This window comes from Eupeodes corollae, chromosome 3 (genome assembly GCF_945859685.1).
Source record: "Eupeodes corollae chromosome 3, idEupCoro1.1, whole genome shotgun sequence".
Lineage (NCBI taxonomy): Eukaryota > Metazoa > Arthropoda > Insecta > Diptera > Syrphidae > Eupeodes > Eupeodes corollae.
In genome coordinates, this window is record NC_079149.1 from 38,960,867 (window position 1) to 38,982,374 (window position 21,508).

The window sequence follows — 21,508 nt, forward strand, 5'->3', positions numbered from 1 at the left end:
TTTTTTTCTTTTTTGTATCTTTGAATATTTTTGAACTGTAAAGTGTTACAGTTTGAACGTCAAATTGAATCTCGACTGAAAAACTCTCATAGATGGATTTATGACAGCTGAAAACTTCATATTAAGAGATTAACGAACACATTGACTCTGCAGTTATTTAAGCATACAATAAAACTCAGTCTTCATACAAGCAATTTTCAATTTTAAACAACCTATTGTTTAGGCCTAACAAATTACTAAGTAGAAATGTTTTACTTTTTCGAAATTTACTAAGTGTAGGGATCTTAAGACATTTATCATTCATTTAAAATGTACTTCCATTAATTATCTCCTAGGTCTGTACTCATGCATGCTCGTTTATGGTAAACTTCAAAGAAATAGACAAGAAATTAATAACGTCATCGATCTTACGATGCGACATTATATGTACAACATGTTTCTTAATCTGTCTTAATCTTATGTATTTACCTTCCTAGAAACCAACTGTCTAGTTCTAAGTTCAATTGCAATAAACCATCGGTCGACAAAAGAACCATTATACCTTGAGTTTTCTTATATAAGCGACTTCAAAATTTTAAACCTTTCTTTTTATTTAGCTAACTAGTAAACTGCTGATTGCCTTTTATAAAAAAAAAAGAAAGGTCATCCGAACATGGCTCACCAATGACAGTTCGTGAAAATAAACAAATCAAACACGCCTAAACAAACCATACACTGCTTTTATAAGATTCATTGTACAGATGACGTATGGATTTATCAAATCTTATATAAGCGACTTCAAAATTTTAAACCTTTCTTTTTGTTAAGCTAACTAGTAAACTGCTGATTGCCTTTTATAAAAAAAAAAGAAAGGTCATCCGAACATGGCTCACCAATGACAGTTCGTGAAAATAAACAAATCAAACACGCCTACACGAACCATACACTGCTTTTATAAGATTCATTGTACAGATGTCGTATGGATTTATCAAATTGATAAAAGTTAAAGTAGCCATTCCCTGATAACTTTCAAATATTGTAGGGTTTTAGTAAAATGTTTAAATCGTTTAAGATTAAAAAGAAAAATCTGTTTCTTACCCAACTTCAAATTAATGGCATTCCAAAAAAAATACTAACTTTTGGGTTTTATATACAAGAAGCAATGAATAAGTTCAACTTGGCTTTAAAAGGCCTACCCATTTATTAATAGGAAATCGGAACTCAGCATTGAAAATAAGCTCATGATTTTTAAGGTTATCTTTCAAATCATTATACTATCACCTATTTGGGGCAAATGAGCTAACAGCCATTTGCTTCGATTGCAAAGAACTCACAATAAAGTACTGATGCTTAATTTGCAATGGCGCTATTCTACTATTGTTCTCCACGTATTGGCCAATATAGACCTTATATTATTTAGAATGAGAAAATTTCATCTGAGCGATATAACGTATAGTATCCGAAAACTACCTTATCTCAAATTTTACTATTAAAAAAGTTTTATAAAAATACTAAATTACAAAGACAACTTTTAGAGACAAAATAAATATTCAATGGTGAAAAATTAATATATTTGTTGTTTATTCATGCTAGTATATTTAGTTATTTATTGTTTATTTAATCATTTTGTATTAATTTATTTATTACAAAAGCATATTTGAGTTTGACAGTTTTCGTGGCTCTCATGCCTCCTATTCTCTCCAATCTTGGAAAACATGACAATTTAAAGAAGGTTTTTCTTGTAGTTTTTCCTTCGATTTGTTCTCCTTCTAATAAACCGTATTATTTTGTATAAAAATCTTAGTTTTTCCGGTAGTAAAGTAGCATTGTCCTAAATCTCTGTAAATTTTGCAATATAGTTCTTAAGAAACAATGTAAATAATCCTTGCTTCAACAAAATATACATATCTATATCTTTTAAAATTGTAAAATTTCATAAACTGGTTTAAAATTATTTTAAATCGTTTCAAACTGTGAAATGTCTTCTAGACGTACAGAGAATGATACAACTAACACCTTTTCGGTAAGTGTCGTAGAAGATTATCAGGTAGGTAAAGCAATTTTCTCTGTAAAATCTAAATGCACCGGACTTGACATTATTCATCCTGACTTTGTTAAAATCCTCCTGCGCTTACTACTTTCCCACATAACGCACATATTAAACACCATTATAATGACATCTATGTACATATCCCATCCTATGGTAGACATCGAAAATTATCCCCATACTAAAACAAGGAAAGAAGGAATATAGACCGATTGCTATCCTATCTTTTCTATCTAAAGTTTTTGAAAGCCTGATAAGTAATCAGATAAAATATTATATTAAAGACAAGCAATTATTGAATCCTTTGCAATCTGGATTTCGGTCTGAACATAGTTATGTTTCAGTTTTACTCAACGTATCTGATGACATAAGACATGCTTTTGACAATAAATTTGCAACTGTGATAACCTTACTTGACTTTTCAAAGGCATTTCATTGAGTAAACCATAATCTTCTCTGTAATAATGTGATAAATTGACGACCCTATTTAGCTTCTCTGACACAACTAAATAACTTATTTACTTATATTTGACTAATCGTATGCAAGCCGTATCTTGTAATATCCTCGTTCCTCACTTTTAATAATTGTGTTCCTCAAGAATCAATCCTTGGACCTTTACTGTTTTCATTGTTCATTAATTATCTGCCCTCTGTTTTGCCTTACTGTCAGTTTCATGTCCATGCAGATGATGTCCAATTCAATTATATATAAGTTTATGATTGGTCGACACGGAACGGACTTAAAATCAATCCTGAAAAAACCAAAGCTCTTCCAATTTCAATAAACAAACCAAACCCAGATAATTTCCCTCCCGTTATGTTGAATGATTGTATTATTAAATATGTTGCCCAAGTTAGAAATTTAGGTTTGGTCTTTAATAGCAGGTTAACTTGGAATAACCATGTCGTTACAGTAGTGTCAAAGATGTATGCTTCACTTAGAGGACTTTCTTATACTAAATCCGTACTACCCACCCATATTAAATTAAAGCTGGTAAAAGCACTTGTCCTACCTATAATAACATACGGGTGTGAGCTGTTTGTTGATCTTGATTCTCAATCAGCTCACAAACTTAAAGGTGGCATTTAATGCAATAGCTCGGTTTGTTTTTAACCTACATAGGTTCGATCATGTCTCTTTTCAAGCTCGTCAGCTTTTCAATTGCGATCTGTTAGATTTCTTCAAATATCGTTGTTATATTATGCTCTTCAAACTGATTGCTAAAAAGACTTCAAGTTATTTATGTAACAGACTTAATTTTTGTGTTTGACATCGCGCAGGCAATTTTTCGTTCATGCTGTTAAACAGTGGAATAACCTTCCCAGTCACATGAGGTCTATAATCGAAAAGAGAAAGTTTCATGCAATTTGTTTTATATATTCCTCAAACTTGTACTGAACATACTTTAAAATTAATCATTTTCAATATTATTTTCCTTGCGTCTTGATTCAGATAACTTTTATATTTAACATGTCTTTTGTTTTTTTGTTTTGTTCTGAAATATTTAATTCTTAATTTTGGTCCATTTTTTATGCATAATTAATGTTAATTAATATTTTGTCAAATCAATGTTTTACATCCTGTACTATTAATAAGTTTAAATTGATGCACAGTTAAAATCCAAATAAATAAATATCAAATAATGAAATTTTATTTTTACATCACAACTTTTTGATCAAAAATTCACCTTGCCAAACACACCTTAATTCTGTCAATAACAAAAACAGAACGAGATATCACATAAAATCCGATACCTGTTAGGTACTAAATACTTATACCTACTTAATTACTTTAACACGAGATTGCTTTTCTCGCTCTCCTTCCATACAGATGTCTCGTTTTTTCATGGTAACTTTGTGAGAAGAATTCGAATTGTGTCGTTGCGTCACTCCACTAGTCATGATATCACTATTCATGTGTCACTAACACTCTCTTGTAGCTTCGATATGGAAAATTCTGCTGGCAGTGATTAAAATAGTGTATACCCGCAACCACGTGCTGTGTTTTGATTTTACTTTAATTGAGTTTACATATTGTATAAACTTTCAAAATTAAATATTATTTGAAAAAACATAACAGAATGAAGGACGACCCGGATACGAATGTTCAATTTGTTAAAATGATTGAACGTAACCCTTGTGTTTACAATCGCAAAAGCAGAGATTTTTCCAATAAAGCAGAACAAGATGAAACCTGGAAAATGATTGGGATTGAATTCGATGCCACAGGTAAATAATTTATACTTTATCGCTACCGCCGTCCGGCGCTGGTAAGTTAGATTTGATTTTATCTTCGACAATATTTTAGGTATACAAATAGATGTGTAACTACACAACAATTTTCTATGGTTTAAAAAAGGCGTTCCAAAGGTAGTAAATATCTGTAATATTGTTACTGGGCGCACAGTTCAGTTGGGTGTATGTATTTATAAAAAATGTATTCCAAGGTATTTCAAGGATATTTAAATAAATGCAAAATGTGAAAATATAAACAGAAAATGTATAAACATTGGTAGGTAGGTATTAAGCTCCTGTACCTTTCTATTTTGATTCTATGAAATAAAAATGATTCCAAAATCACAAAATTCCATTGCATTAGCTGAGTTGATAGGAGTTGAACTGGCGAGGAGGTTTAGTGGTAAATCTGTATGCCTAAGTGTCCTTTTTTTCTCTTTAATTCAACTACTTGGCATGGTGTGGGTAAATGTCCTTTATATTTAATAAGCGGAAGATGTAAGAAATGCTTTTGTTCAATGCAAGGGCGGATCCAGAATTTTAGTTAGGGAGGGTTCGCACACTTAATATAAAATCAACCTTTTTCACAAAAGTGCCTACAAATTATATTTAATTCCTTGCAAAGGCAGCTGAATAAAATGTATTTAAATCATAAATAATAAGTATCAATATAACGGTATGCATATTACCAATCTTAAAAACTGACGATTTTTGATTTTTTCTTAGATAGCTGTTTTAGAGCAAGAAATTGTCTAAATAGTTCTTATGAAAGCGTTCTTCAGTTTATTATTTTATATTCATATCTAATAAAATAGAGTCCTCATGAAAAGTTACCTTTAAAATTGTCGAGTTTTTAAATGTTAAATCAAAATGTATTCAATCAAAAACATTCTACATCGTCGAAGAGTAAATATACTATAGAGTACTCAGATCAGGTTTCAAGTCTCCTCTTATAATTGCTCTTTGAGTTAAAAATGTCAGCAGAAGAGATTTATAGATATGGCCTTATTAGATTTTTTTTAAAGATATGTTGCTTAAAATGGAAACAATATGATTTTTTGAAAATGTGACACTAGTATGTCCCCTTAAAGTGGCTTTACATGTATCTGCATCTGCATAAAGCTTAAAGTAGAGGGAGATATATTTTTCAAAACCTGAAAGAGGGAAAGAAAACACTAGGGGTAAATCATTTTACTTCCTATAAAATACTATAACTTTTTGACAGGACGGCTCACAGTGGGGCACCGTGTATGGGAAAGCGGACAAAACTCTATAAAACCTGAAGTAATGAACCGAATTTGATGAAATTTTCAGGAATGATAGAGAATAGCAAGACAAATCTGAGCAAACAAATTCCGCCCATTTCCACGCCCACTAAAAGAGAAAATATCTATTTTCTTAGTACATATATGAAAACAAAGATTTATTTACCAAATTTAACGTATGTTTATTACGAATAAAATAATAAATAGCGAAAAAAGCATTTTAAAAGCATTGTAAATTACTAAAAATTCAGTTTTAATATGCTTGAAAGTGAATGGTTCTGTGTAAAACAAATGTTAAGGTTTATTTTGTTTGCAATTCCTAGGATAACATATTGCATTTATAATGATATAGATAGTTGGTGTTTTCAAAGTTTATCGTTTGATTTATTATAAAATAAATTTAAATAATAAATACAAAATAAAAAAAATCAAGTAAATAAAATAAAAACAAATTCGTTTAATCTTAATAAGCTATCTTACCTTAAATACATTTTTTTCAAATTAGTTCAAATAAACTTAATTTAATGTGAGTAAATCTATGAAGTTTTAAGGATGGTATTTCTGATGGACATTTATTTCTTAAATCCCTGGTACCATTAAAACTTGTTCAACGAGAAAATGAAGAACGAATTTGGAAAAATATTCGACCATTTTTAACGCACCAGCTCTTCAATTTTCCTTTTCGGAAGAAACTCCGGAAGAAGTTAGAAAAAACAAAGATCATGTAGAAGCTGAAATTCTGAATCGTTGAGAAATTGAAATTCAGTGTAATGCAACTTATCATACAATACCATACCCCATTGACTGCGGAAATAAAAAAGGAAATCGTTTAGAGAAAAATTGGAAAATACGTATTGACATTGTCTAACAAAGAACTGGGACTGCAAACTCTTGAAAATAACCAAAATAGATAAAAGCTAATGGCTTATGATAAAAATACCGGTTTTAATTTGACATTTTAAAGTTTCTACATATTAGCCGTGTTTTATTATTTTCAAAAGAGAGCTTTCTTTATAACCAAAAATTAGTTCGTATTCTGGTCCATGCATAAATAGCTTAAGGGGTAGTTAAGAGAAAGAGACCAAATGCAAAATAATTGCAAGCTAAATAAAAAGGGATGTAATATATAAATACAAAACTCTGTTTACCACATTGTCTTATTTTTTAACGATTATCTATATCATATTGTTAGTACCATAAAACAATATTACGAGACACTTTCAATTTCAGAAAATTGGAGTACTTTCTACGAAACTTGTTGATATAATTCTGTTAATTCAGTGTTGGATTAATTAAGGGTTTTTTCACATAAGCGTCTTTTTACATTATAAGATCGTCAGAACTGGTTAAAAGGCATAAACATAAAATTCCATAATGTAAATTATTAATTCATTGTTATTTTTTATATGACTTTCCAACGTAAAATTGCTCTAAAAACCGCATCCGGATGAGATTTTTACTGCAAAATGTTGCTGGGACCCTACTATTGAGAATAGTTATCCAACAAAGGAAGAGTGTTTCTTCGTCAAAAAATACCTAATCTAATTTTTTTTTTTTTTAAATAACATACGGTAATATTTTTCTATTTATTTCAATCAAGTTAGTAGAAAAAATAGTTTTAAAATTTCACAATATACTGATCATTTAAGAAATACTAATATTTTATAATTTTTCACGATATTTTTGAACTTTGAGCGAAAATCTACTGTGCTATAATTTTTTTCTTTGGAAAATGGTTTTCATTTTCTGATTCTACAACCACTACACTTTCTGTTTAAAAAAAATCCTATTTTCTGAAAAATAGGTTTTGTCCGCATTTTCCCCACAGTGCGGCGGCGTTGCCGCAAACCTAAACGAAAGTGTAATGAAATAAATAAAAAAAAAATCTTAAAAGAAGAGCAGAAACTGTCAACCTGTCATTTTCATTTTTTAATGACATTTTTAAAATTTAATGAGTCAAAAACGGGCATTTAGTTTTAAAAGGGGTTTAAAAGCTTGTTTACTTTAAAAACGCTTGGTGAAACCAAAATATCCCATTTTACAGTTTAAAATCTTGTTAAATGTTTAAAAGTTGTTTATGAAATTGGGCATAAGAGAATTAATAAATAATTTCGGACATCGAAAGAAAACATTGTAAATTAGTTACACAGTGTTATTCAATAGTCCTTAAATGAGAGTTAAAACGTGTTTTGAATTCTTTATTTTGCAAAAACGCATTTAAATAAATAAAATATAGCAATTCCTTGCAAGAACCTCACAATTAAAATGAAATTTAAATGATATTCTTGAAAAAGGTGTAACAAAACCTACGCAAATAACATTTTATCGACATTTTAAAGCAATGAAAAAATGTAATGCCTTTTGACAATTGCAACATTGTGGCAACACTGATGCAGACGACAAGATGAACATCTTCACTATAATATTCATCCGATATTACATCACATCACGTCTCTTTTTTTATTTAAATACAGTGGCCGACAAAAGTCTACGTACGACCACTTTTTTGCCATTTTATAAAAACAAAAGCTTTAAAGCTTTGGTGATGTAGCAAAGCTATCAAATTTAAGTATGTTTAAAGTTCAAACCATATTTAGTAACTTTAATAATACTGATAGAGTTGAAAACAAGCCGCGTAGTGGACGCCCAAAAAATCTCTATTGAAGAAAAATAAGCTTTATATTAAAAGAAGTCAAGAAAAATCCAAAAGTTAATGCCACAATGTTGGCCCAAGACCTCACCACAAGATCGGAAACTATTTTGCATCCACGCACTATTCAAAGAACCTTGAATAAAAACGGTTACCACAGCAGAACTCCTAGAAAAACCATTTAACCCTACACCAAGATAAGCGAACAAAATCGAAAACTTCGTTTGGAATTCGCCCAAAAGCATATTGAAAAGGACATGGACTTCTGGAAGCGAGTTTTGTTCACTGATGAATCGAAGTACGACATATTTGGAAGTGATGGGAGAGAAAAAGTGTGTGCGTTGATGTCCATCCGCTCTTCATGACCTAGCCATCTAAGCCGTTGGACTTTGATTCTGCTAACTAGGTCAGTGTCGCTGTACAGCCCCTACAGCTCGTCGTTATATCTTCTCCTCCATTCTCCATCTATGCGTACGGGACCAAAAATCGCCCGAAGAATTTTTCTCTCGAAGCATCCTAAGACGCTCTTATCTTTCTTTGACAGGGTCCAGGCCTCAGCGCCATAAATGAGAACCGGGATGATGAGTGTCTTATAGATGGTGATTTTACATGCTCGAGAGAGGACTTTACTTCTCAATTGCCTTCTAAGTCCAAAGAAGCAACGATTTGCAAGAGTTATTCTTCGTTTGATTTCAGCGCTGGTGTCGTTATCTGCATTAATAGCGGTGCCTAGGTAGACAAAGTCCTTAACTACCTAAAAATTAAAGGTGTCCATTATGACGCTTTGTCCAAGACGTCGTCGTTCAGTGTCCTTTTTTGATGACAGCATATACTTGGTCTTGCCCTCATTGACCACTAAACCCATCTTCTTCGCTTCCGTCGCAATGCTCAAAAACGCTCCACTGACATCACGATTTGATCTTCCAATTATGTCAATATCATCAGCGTATCCGAGTAATTGGATCGATCTTTGGAAGATTGTGCCTCTAGTGTTGACGGTTGACTTTTGCACAATTCTTTCCAGAACGATGTTGAAGAAGTCGCATGACAGTGCATCGCCTTGTCTAAAACCTTTTTTGACATCAAATGCATCGGTAAGATCTTTTCCGAACTTGATAGAGCAGCGTGCATTCTCCATCGTCATTCTGCACAAACGGATAAGTTTGACAGGGATGCCAAAACTAGACATTGCTCGGTAGAGCTCTTCCCTATAGATGCTGTCATACGCGGCTTTAAAATCGATAAAGAGATGGTGGGTATCGATTTGAAGCTCCTGGGTTTTTTCCAAGATCTGCCGTAGTGTGAATATTTATGATAGTGGACTTTCCTGGTCTGAAGCTACACTGATAAGGACCAATCAGGTTGTTGACGAATGGCTTCAGACGTTCACATAATACGGCAGAGAGGATCTTATACGCAATGTTAAGGAGACTGATGCCTCTGTAGTTGGCGCAGTTTAGAGGGTCTCCTTTCTTATGTATCGGGCACACTATGCTGAGATTCCACTCATCGGGCATGCTTTCTTCCGACCAAATTTTGCAGATGAGTTGGTGCATGCTCCCTACCAAGTCATTGCCTGCTGCTTTGAATAGTTCGGCGGTGATGCCGTCAGCTCCAGCAGCTTTGTTTGACTTAAGTTTAGATATAGCTATCTTCACTTCGTCAATGTCGGGTAGGCGGAATTGTTGATCTGCGTCGCCGAGGTTGAGTGGTTCTATCTCCCTTACAGCGGAATTCGGTTCGTCATCGCCGTTATATAATTTGGAGAAGTGATCTTTCCATATTCTCAGCATCGACTGTGGTTCTACTACGATGTTTCCTTGATCGTCTTTACAGGCTTCGGTTCGTGGCTGGTACCCTTGGGAGGTTTTTTTTTACCTTTTGGTAAAATTTACGAACCTCATTCCTGTTGTGACATCCCTCTATCTCCTCGATCGCGCGCTTCTCATGCTCTCTTTTTTTCCGTCTAAGAAGCCGGTGTTCCTCTCTCCTCTTCTGCTCGTAGAGCTCGCGAGCAGCTCTCGTCCTTTTGTGCAGCGCCGTTTTGTATGCCTCTTGTTTCGCTGCGTGAGCTTGCCGGCATTCGTGGTCAAACCAGGGGTTTCGCTGTGGTAGCCGTGTGAAACCTAGCACTTCAGAGGCGGCATCTCTGATGGCTGCAAGGCAATGTTGCCACTGGTTTTCAATGCTTAATGCAGGAAGCATAGGACTCCTTAGGAGGTTATTAGAGACTCGATCGGAAAAGGACATGGCAGTCTCTTGCGATTGTAGCCGTCTAACGTCGAATCTTCTCACAGTTATTCCTTGTTTTGGCTTGGATCGGGATATCCGTAGCCGTACCTTGGCTACAACGAGGTAGTGGTCCGAGTCAATGTTGGCCGCTCGGAATGTTCGGATATCCTGGATACTGGAGAAGTGTCGTGCGTCGATCGCAATGTGGTCAATCTGGTTGACGGTTGATTGATCAGGAGATTTCCATGTCCCCTTGTGGATATTAAGATGCGTGAACTGCGTACTAGCTACCAGAACGTCTCGCCCCGCAGCGAAATCGACCAGCCTGAATCCGTTGTCGGAGGTAGTGTCGTGCAGGCTGTATCTCCCGATTATGCCACCAAAGATGTCTTCTCTTCCTAGCTTGGCATTAAAATCTCCTAAGACAATTTTAATGTCATAGCCAGGGCACTGCTCATATGTCTTGTCCAAGAGCTCGAAGAACATATCTTTGGTGTCTTCATCTTTCTCCTCTGTTGGGGCAAGCGCGCATATTAGGCTTATGTTGGCGAATTTAGCCTTGATGCGGATTGTCGTGATGCGCTCGCTCACACTGTTGAAACTCAAGACTTTTTGCCTGAGCCTAGTTCCAACAACAAATCCACACCCAAATAGACGCTGTCTTTGTTCTCGGTAGCAGTCGCCGTAGTAGATATCGCAGTCTTTTAGTTTGCGTTTACCCGGTCCATCCCATCGCACTTCTTGGATGGCTGTAATATGTGCATTGCAGCAGTTTAGGGCTTCCGCTAATTGTTCGGCTGCACGTGGTCTGCTAAGGGACCTAACATTCCACGTACATATCCGAAGTTCGTTGTCCTTATTTCGTTTGCGTGGGTTGTCAACAGTGAATCCGTCCGTATCCGAGGCTTGTTGTTGCTTCGAAACTATGATGTTTTTACGTGGCCAGGAAGTCACCCCGACGGCACAACCCCCAACCTGGAGGGCCAGATCCTTAGTATAACTCCAAGGAAGGGGAGCCGGATGAACCGCTCCTTATAGGCCTGGGCTCCGAATATGTCGAAGAAGCCCTATAAGGTGTTCACTAAGTAGTTCGACCTTACTGGAACTGTAGACGCCACCGTTGATTCTATCTCGAGAATTCGTCCGCTGCCGCCTGGATAAGGAGAGGTGCCTTAGTGGAAACACCTCTCCCCCCCTCTCTCGTTTGCTGCCCCCAACAACTTTCCACTGGGGAGAAAAATCTCCAGTTGAGGTACTAGGCACCCTATGTTCACCGCGGGGAGGTGAGAGTAGGAGTTGATAGACAGAGGTGGGTTTTGAGAAAAAACCTGTGGACGCTTGTGTCCTCTTGAATGCACATGTCTACCATTTGAACATCGCTGCGTCTGGGGTAGGAAAATTAGTGTTTAGTCCATTTTAGAACGAAATTTGAAACCATCAGTTGATGCTTTCAGTCTTGGGCAGAGTTGGATCTTTCAACAAGATAACGATCCCAAGCACGCGGCTCAGTTTGTGAAAGATGGGCTTCTATACCATGCTCCCAGACAACAGTACACACCGCCTCAAAGCCCAGACTTGAATGTTATTGAGCACGTGTGGGAGATTCTACAGCGAAAAATCCGAAAACATAATTCTAGCAGTGCTCCAATGCTTAAGGAGAAGCTCCAGGAAGAATGGCAAAATATTACATCCACTGAGCTCGAAAATGTAGTTTCTTCGATGCCCAGACGACTACTGGCAGTTATAGATGCTCGTGGTGACCCAACAAAATATTTTTTTTGTTTTTAATTTAAGTCTTGAAGACCATTTTAATGTTAATTTACATATCGTACGTAGACTTTTGTTAATCATTGTTTTTTGTATTTTTTGTAAATAACATTTTAAGTTTATAATGAATTCACTTGTTTTTTGTGTAATGTTATTAAAAAAACATTTTAAACAAAACTGTATCATTACATTCGCTTACATTGGTTTCCAACTCCTTTTGATGGGAAAATAGTGGTCGTACGTAGACTTTTGTCAGCCACTGTATGACGAACCAGTTTTTTGAAGGTTTACTTAAAATTTCCTACAAATAAATGTTATACAACATAACTTTGTGAACTTTATTTCTCAGGCGGATCACGACCCCTACGATACCCCCTCTGGATCCGCCTTTTGTTAAACGTGGATGGAGAAAAAAGCTGTTTTCCTCGAGCTTAATGTGAAAGGAAATATATGATGAAAAAAATAGTACTTATATTTTTTCCAAGAACTTTCTTTCAGTAAAACATACCCAACATACCCGAGAATCGATTCCTAGCTTTTAAAAAGGATATTTAGTACTTTAGTATGGCCATTATTATTTTTTTTTAATAATTTTACGATTCTGTGTTTGATCTTTACTTTGCCTTTATTTAGGATTTATGTTTTCGATTTGCTGGTTAACAAGGCAATGTAGGCGGAAATCAAATTACACTTCTTCTGAGGTTTTCGATGGCTTTAGTTTGAATCCGACTAATTACGTCAGGTTTTTTAATTATAACCTTTTATAATTCGAAACAAAAATATTATACTTGCCTTTTTGAGGCTATTTAAATTCATGAACTAGTTTTTTTTTTCAATAAAATTCATGGTAAGTTTACAAAATTAAAACTCCTTATTTCATTATTCATTTAAAAAAAAAATTAAATATCTTATAAATTTTCCCAAAAATCCTCTCTAGTTGTAAGTCTTTAACTGCCATACATAAACGTTTAAAGAACGCTAAATAAGTTTAGCTAGTTTAGATTCAAAATCAACACCAAAAACTCTAAAACAAATCATTCGAAAACATTAATGTATTACATTTTTTCAAGCATAGTGAAGTGAAGACCAACAATATTTTTTAAAACTAATGAAAAATTCAGAAAACTAAGTGAGATACTAAATTTTTTTAAACTGTATCTAGAAAATACAAATTTTTACTTTGCAAACTTATCATACAATTTGTTATTAAGGATTTTTGTATCATTTTTAAAATGGCTCATTTTTTAAAACTGTGATAGAAAAATGTAAAATCGAGATTCAAATTAAGGATGTCCATCTTTTAATATTATTTCATTTAAAAACAAATCTAAATAAATATACTTTATTATTATTTTTGTTTACAGTGGCCGAATGCAAAGAAAGATGGAAAAACCTGAGAGCATGCTTTACGAGACATTTAAAGCTGATAGCTTCCCCTGGATACTCTTCAATTGACAAAAAACCTTATTATTTAGCGGAACACTTGAACTTTCTTAAGCCTTTCACTAAATCTAGAACACAATTTTGTAAGTATTTTACTTAATAGTTAATGTATCTTATTTTCTTATTCAATATAATAACCATCATCTTTTTTTTAGTTAGTGTTCCCAAGCTAAAGCCAAAACTATTGGCATCATTTACACCTAAGATTCATGAAAAAGAAGATAACCTATCAGAAACTGAACAACATTATAATGAAGTCACTGTAATGGATGAAAATGACCCAAATATTCAAGACTCTTCGGATACAAATTTAACACAAATTGATCCTCGTGTATGGAATTCTTTGGATGAAGTAAAGCCTACAGTTAGCAACAAAAGACATCGGGTTGATAATGAAGAACAAAATGTTGATGTTGCAGAAGATTTTCCCAAAAGAAGACAACTAGATACGTATTACGAAGAGGATTTGGATTTGTGTTTCTTTAAAAGTTTACTCCCAGACATAAGACAAATGAATTCCGATCAAAAAAGACGTTTTAAGGTTGGTGTTATAAATTTATCAGGAACAATTCTCAACGAAGGCATTGTACCGTTTCTTGATTATCAAACCATAAAAAGAGAGTATCAACAAATTGAACGAACTCTAGGGAATAATACACATTCCCAAACGTCCAACAATCTTCCCAAAACCGCATTGGCATCTCAATCGGGGACGACGCATAGGAGTGTATTTCCTTTGTTGGGCTCGAAAAATAAAGCAAATCAAAGCATGCAACAGATAGATCTTAACTCAATGCCAAACTATCAAGCAAACATAGAATATATTGATAATGAAAGTCGTCCAGGCTCAGTGCAATCAACATTATCATCTGATTCATCAATTCTCGAATTTAAATTACCAACGGAAGAGTTGCAACCATTTCTTAAGTCTAATTTAAGAACTACTTAAAATATTTACATATAAGAAACAAACTATTTATATATAACAAATATTTACAATTAGAAAAAGTACATGTAATTGTTATGATTTCGACCTTAAACACTAACTTCAAGTAAGTGGTTATTGGGTCGATTTTAAGATAAATAAAACAAGTTGTATACGATTTATCAATAAGGTTGTATCTTTATTTAGCTACCCTTTGAATTACATTAAGTTTAAAATATAAAATCGCTTAATTGGCTTAATGGACGAAGGTTCCATTTTTCGATGACTTTGGTGCATAAACCAGGTTTAATTTGATCTATGACATCGATTATGTTACAAAGGCCGCGGTGGTTTGAAACTTATTCCCATAGACCAGCGGCTTAAGAAAGCCTCCAAAAAAAATCTAAAGGCGCTAAATCACATGATCTTGATTGCCAATTTAAGTTGTGTTGACGTGAGATTATGTCTTGAGATGTGTAGTCAGTAGCACCATCCTGTTGAAACCATGTGTCTTCTGTGTCCATGTCATCCAATTCGTTCGGACCCAATATCCACACCAAATAGTAACTTTATTTAAATGTATTGGCATCTCGTGAACCTCGCATGGATTAGTGTCGTCCCAAATCAGGCTACTTTTCTTATTCACGTACCCGTTCCACCAAAAATGGGCCTCATCGCTAAAGATGATTTTTCAACAAAAAAAAAACATCAAATGGGGTGGCGCAACAGTCCGTTGTGAACCAGGGCCTAGTGACTTACAACTCTCAACCATTCCTGTGTGCGAGTAATGTTTTCAGGAATGGAGGGGACCTACAATTTTTATGCCGAATCCGAACGGCTAGTTTGAGAAAGCACTTTTTCATGACAAGAATATTACTCTTGAAGGATTTGTCAATTCCTCGCAAGAGGCAGTACCCGCGAAAATTAATTTTTTTTTTTTAAATTAAGGTGGCACAGGCAGGGATTGAACCCAAGACCTCTTGCATAACAGTCCAACGCACTTTTTTTTTTTTTTTTTTTTTTTTAAATTCATTTTTATTAGTTCAATCTTAAACCTATCTTAAAGCTAGACAAAAATTCATAAAACTAGCCTAATTATCCATAACTTACAACTAACTTAATGGTCCCATACGGACACTCTAAGTTAAACTATAACACTAACTACTAATGCCTTTCGGCCCTAAGATCTATTTTACTTCATTTTAATTTTATTTATTTTGTATTTATTAGAAAATTATGAGGAAAAACTAATATCAAGGTCTTTTTTTATTTTTACTTAAAAAACTACTTAAAATTAGGTCCTTAAATAAAACTTAAAGCTAACTTAAACTACCTATTCTACCTATAAACTACTTAAAACTAGAACAACCACAGCAGCAAATCTAACGTGTTTTGTTTTTATATTTTACTGTCTTTTTTGTATGTTTTTTTTTTTTTTTCCGTTGATTTTTTTTGTTTTTAATTTTTTTTTTTTTTTTTCTTTTTATTTTCTTAATTTTTTTAAATTTTTTTTTTTTTTTTGTGCCACCATGCCTATTCTACTTAAAACTAAACCCTAAACTATAAAACAAGTATGTAAGCCGGCCAAGGCTTAAACCCCATCCCGACCTACCCATTATCAAGTGCCGATTGAAGCCACCAAAACTGGTTCTCCTGCTTCACCCTATCAGTTCGGTCCCGTTCGGACACAGCCCTACTGAACCGAAGGAGCTCCGCTCCGCCTTGTGCCATGACGTCCCGACTGTACGGGAGTCGCCTATCCACGGTTCTTCGTCTGACGTGGTAGATTAACGGAACTGCCAATCTATCCTGTATCAGACCGCATTTATCTAAAAAGAGGAATGCCTCTGGTGGAATGAACCCGCTCAAGCGTGCACTCTCAAAATACTCGTCGTTCGGATAAAATGCCCCGAAAATTAAATTGTTGGTCGAAGACATAGCTCTTGCAATGTGACCTCGAACGAGTTTTATCACGAAATTGTCAATTCTGTTGATTCGAGCCCCGTTGTATAGGACCTCGTTGGAATAGTAATGTACATAAGAAGATTCGGCTGTTCGATATAAGCCGGTACAGCGTCGTAAACACTGCCGCTCGAACACCCGGAACTTCTCCATCTGGGAAGGGGCAACGTTGAACCACACAGGACAACCATACACGATCATTGGCCGTATGAGGGCCATGTAGCAAATTACCTTCACTCTGGGGTCAAGCCGACTGCTAAAAAACAGCCGTTTCGTCAGAGCGAAGGCTCCTCTGGCCCTGGTCAGAGCAGCATTTATATGTCTGTCGAAATATAAATACTGATCTAACCAGATACCGAGGTACTTCACTACACTTTTGCTCGCCAATGGCTGCCCGTGAAGATCAACGATGACCATCTTGCGCCAATTCTTACACGTATCCCTCGTGGCCCTAGCCAACGGAGTCCGGAACAGAATTGTCTCTGACTTCTGGACATTTATTTTCAGTTTCCAGTCGTCGCAATATCGCTGAATCTTGTCGAAATCACGCTGCAAGAGAATTCTAATAACCTCAACCTTTCGGGCCGTTCTGTACGCAATTAGATCGTCGGCGTACGCAATTGCCTTTGTAAGACTACCTATCAGATCGCTGGTGTAAATGCTGAAGAGAATCGGCGAATTCACCGCTCCCTGTTGAAGACCATTTTTAATTGAGAATGTTGTGGTAGAAGTTACATTGCCACTTTTGACAACAAACTTTCTACCGTAAAGCATATCATAAAGTATATACAACAATGGCTTGCTAATGCCAAGCCTGCTCAGTTTTAGGTAAAGACCCTCTAACCATACGGTGGCAAAGGCCTTTTCCAAATCAACCAGGACAGCACCTGTGCATTGTTGTTTTGATTTATTCCATTGGATATCAGAAACGAGTTTAGACGCAGCATGAATTGTGTCATGACCCGCCTTGAACCCGAACTGTTTATCCGGAATAATTTTGTTGTCCGCAGCCCACTTAGTCAGAGCCCTATTAATGATCTTTTCGAAAACTTTGCTGATGCTCGGAAGAAGACTTATCGACCGAAGATTTGACGGGTTGGAGTTGTCCTTTCCCTTTTTCGGGAGAGGATGAACCACAGCAGTCTTCCAATGCACTGGATAATATGCATTATTCAGTGCATTGTTGAAGAGTGTGGTGTAAATGTCAATTGCTTCCGTCGGTAAATGTCTTAGCACAACGTTGGATATACCATCGATACCTGCTGACTTTTTGTTTTTTATTGAGTTGAAGATGAGCTGAAGCTCAACCTTCGTCACTAACAAGGGACTTGGTCCCGTTTGCTCGGCGATTATGGCATTTGCCAAGGAATCGTCATTGAACCGCATGAAACCACGGTTCTCAGATCGCCAATGTGTGATATCATTACGGAGGAAAAGTCCAACGCACTAACCATCATGCCACGGGTACTACTGATTTTTCAACAATTACTTTAAAATCCAAAAGCAAACAGACGGCGAGACACAATGTTATAGTCTGCATCAAGCCAAGTTCTTGTGAACGACGCGAATTTGACTGACTCGGATTCTGCGGCACATTTTTACAAAGACCGACGATTTTTTCGACAGATTTTTCGTTGACGTACGGGGTTGGATAATTTTTTAACTGAGCCCTTGGACTCCAATTTTGCCACCTAACAAAGCGCAACGTGATCATCGTTACTACTAGAGAACATCCATTAACATAGTAAAGTTTTATCATTTGCAGGTGTTGCTTAAGGCTGTAACTTGATATGATGGTTTGTCTTCAGTCACTTATTTTGACAGAAAGTAAAAGACATATTGAGGGCCAACTATAATAGACCTAACCGAGCTTAAGCCAGCTTAAGGGAACGAACGAATACACAACCATATGGCCCAACTATAATAGACTTAACAGAGCTTAAGACAGCTTAAGGGAACAAACAATACGCAGCCTTATATGTCATTAACCATAATAGACGTTCTGTTCAGTTTCGTTAAATTTCTCTAACTTTCGCGCAATTACGCAAGAGCAATTTAAATGGCTCGAGCTTAAGGAAATGCCAAATTTGCTTAAGTTACTTGAATCCATTATGGTTACTTTTTGTTTTGACGATAACTTCTCATAACTTTTCGTTCAGTTTTGAAATAAGCTTACTTTCGGTTAAGTCTATTGTAGTTGGGCCATTATATGTCACTCACCATAATAGATTAGCCCAGTTTCTTTAAATTTCGCTAACTTTCGCGCAATTACGAAAGAGCCATTTAATGGCTCGAGCTTAAGCAAATGTCAAATTTTTCTTAAGTTACTTGAATCCATTATGGATACTTTTTGTTTTGACGATAACTTCTGATAACTTTTCATTCGGTTTTGACATTAGCTGCGTTCAATCAGACAGATAGGGTATCTGGATACCTTTTTGTTAGTGTTTTACATTTTAAATAACAGCTGATCAAAAACAACTGAGATGTCAAAAAAAGAATCCAAAGGTATCCAAGAATTTCTGGGGTATGTAGGTATCTGACAGAACAGCTGATTCATCACATGGTTGAATTTCAAGAATTTTGAAATTTTTTTTCAGCTTTTTGTATTTGTTGGTAAACAAAAAGATATAAAATGTTAGTTGAAGTTGTATTTGAGGATGTTCTGTACGCAAAAGACGATGAAGAAGCTATTTTTCTATTTTTTTAAACTTCGAAATTGACTTATTTTGTTTTGCCTTTTGTCTTTTGTCGTTTATCCATTAAATGTTTAAGCTTAAATGGTTTTTATTTTTTGACACCTATCTCAATACAGCTTCCAACTCGTTCAACAAGGTATATAAAAATCCACCTATTCAAGATACCCTATCCAACACCAGATTGAACACAGCCATTATGGCTGCCATGAGCTGTCAAAATTAACCCATCCCTATTGGAAAACCTTTTAAAGTCTGTGTAGTAAAATATTTAAACAAAAGTTGTTTCTTTCGATATTTTAAGTTTCTGTCAAAAGTGTGTTGAATTAGTGTGATCAAGTATCAATTTTTACGTTTTGTGACGATGCATTGGGATATAAACAAAATTAACCTTAACGTCAGGTGTCGATTACAGAATCTGACAAATAAGTTGCGAATGGATTCGTAGTAGTTTTATAGCACTACTAGAAAAGTTAAAATTGACATTTCCCGCCCTATGGAGGCTACCCATCGGATATTGCAATCGGAGAAGAAAAATTGGATGCGTTCAATCTCTTGTTGGATAGGGTATCTTGGATAGGTGGATTTTTAGATACCTAGTTGAACGAGTTGGATAGCTGTATTGGGATAGCTGTCAAAAAATAAAAACAACTTTCAGCTTCTCACAAAAAAGCAGAGAAACATTTAAGCTTCGAAGTCAAAATGTTATAAGATAAATCATTTAATGGATAATTCAACTAATTGATGAATTGATAGGTGCGTAACAATTTAATAAATATGAGATAATCTTAATCTGTAAATTATGTTAGATTTCCTTTACGTTTAACCGAAAACTATCCTAACTGAAACGAGGACAATTATGAAGTGACAATATCTAGATATCGTTTGGAAGAATTTCTATCTCATTTCCGAATGAGCGGAAGTTGCTTTGCGGAAAGATTTTGAGTTGTTTATTCACAGTAGATAAAGTTTTAGCCTAATGGTGGGACTAACGGAAGAACATCGGTTTGGTTATCCAACGCTTCCTTAAAAACCTTTCAAGGAAGGGGCACCATCAACTAGAATAGCCAACAAAATGTGAACAAACTAGTCTTGACATATACAATGAATTGCCTGTTAAAGATTTCAAATTATTAGGATCTCTTGCACAAAGTGTACCAAAATAAAAGAACTTTTAACTTGGAGAAAAAACTGTTGTTTTTTGTTTGGATCGTGAGTAAGCAAGAAAGTAAAGGACGTAAGACCTAGCAAATTGGTCATCTGCAAAACGAGAACAAAATAAGTCAATTTTAAAGTTTCAAAAAACAGATCATAATTCCCTTCTAAAATTTGGAGTCAAATAGATTCTTCATCGTCTATTATGTACAGAACATCCTTAAATCCAATTTTAACTAACATTTTGTTTCTTTTTGTTAACCAACAAATACAAAAAGCGCAAATCAATTTTAAAAATTCTTGAAATTCAACTATGTGTTGAATCAGCTGTTCTGTCAGATACCTACATACCCCAGAAATTCTTGGATACCTTTTTTGACGTCTCAGCTGTTATTTTACACGTAAAACACAAACAAAAAGGTATCCGGATACCCTATCTGGCTGAGATTGAACGCAACCATTGTCTCTTAACTTCAAATCCTCAATTTGGTCTGAAAACATCTTATTCGTTTATGAATACTGTACATCTCATAGGACAAAAATAACGTTGGACAATTTGAGGCGACTCATTTTGACTTTTCAATATTTTGTCTCATTAAAGAAAATACAAATTTCTACTCTATTTGAGTGTTCCTTTTAAACCACTAAGTGGGAAGGAGATAACATGATGAAACGTCAAAATGATTTTTGACAGGAACAACAATTTTTGGAGAAACAGGAGGTGAAAAGGTATTAAGTAAACGATTTGGAAATTACTGGAAAACTATTAGATTTTTGCAGAAAAATGCTTGAAAATATTGTTGTGTAGTGTTTTTCGTCAAAAAATGGAATCAAATAATTTGATCGTGTAGATTTTTTTTAAATGGGTTATGTCTGGAGATTATATTGTAGTGCTACCGACAGGGAAACGCCACCGTACCGCCGAAATGTTTCACATTATTCGACTTTTCTAGATCCCTATTTTATAATACTTATAAATGTCTTAACACGTTGAGACCTAAAATCGAGTCGCCTCAACCTCAAAGGCATCCAATGTGAACAAGGTTAGGTTAGGTTGGAGTGGAGTGGCTGTCCAGATGTCATTGACGCACGTAGACCTCAAGGGTCCATTGTGATACCACTAATGAGGTTACTCATCGGAGAGTAATGAAC

At 35.1% G+C, this 21,508-nt stretch overlaps 1 protein-coding gene across 1 annotated transcript; it reads left to right on the forward strand.

The window, feature by feature from the left end:
- Window positions 1–3,863: 3,863 nt before the first annotated feature.
- On the forward strand, window positions 3,864–14,732 carry LOC129950292 (uncharacterized). Its single transcript, XM_056062185.1, has 3 exons — window positions 3,864–4,255; window positions 13,540–13,701; window positions 13,774–14,732. Exons 1-3 carry the CDS (start codon window positions 4,108–4,110, stop codon window positions 14,565–14,567), a joined length of 1,104 nt encoding a protein of 367 aa, XP_055918160.1. The 5' UTR covers window positions 3,864–4,107; the 3' UTR covers window positions 14,568–14,732.
- Window positions 14,733–21,508: the final 6,776 nt, after the last annotated feature.

Coding starts and splice junctions, on each gene's coding strand:
- LOC129950292 (XM_056062185.1), top strand. CDS start 4,108: ATGAAGGACGACCCGGATACGAATGTTCAATTTGTTAAAATGATTGAA. Junction 4,256..13,539: donor GATTGAATTCGATGCCACAG/GTAAATAATTTA, acceptor TTTTGTTTACAG/TGGCCGAATGCAAAGAAAGA. Junction 13,702..13,773: donor TAAATCTAGAACACAATTTT/GTAAGTATTTTA, acceptor TCTTTTTTTTAG/TTAGTGTTCCCAAGCTAAAG.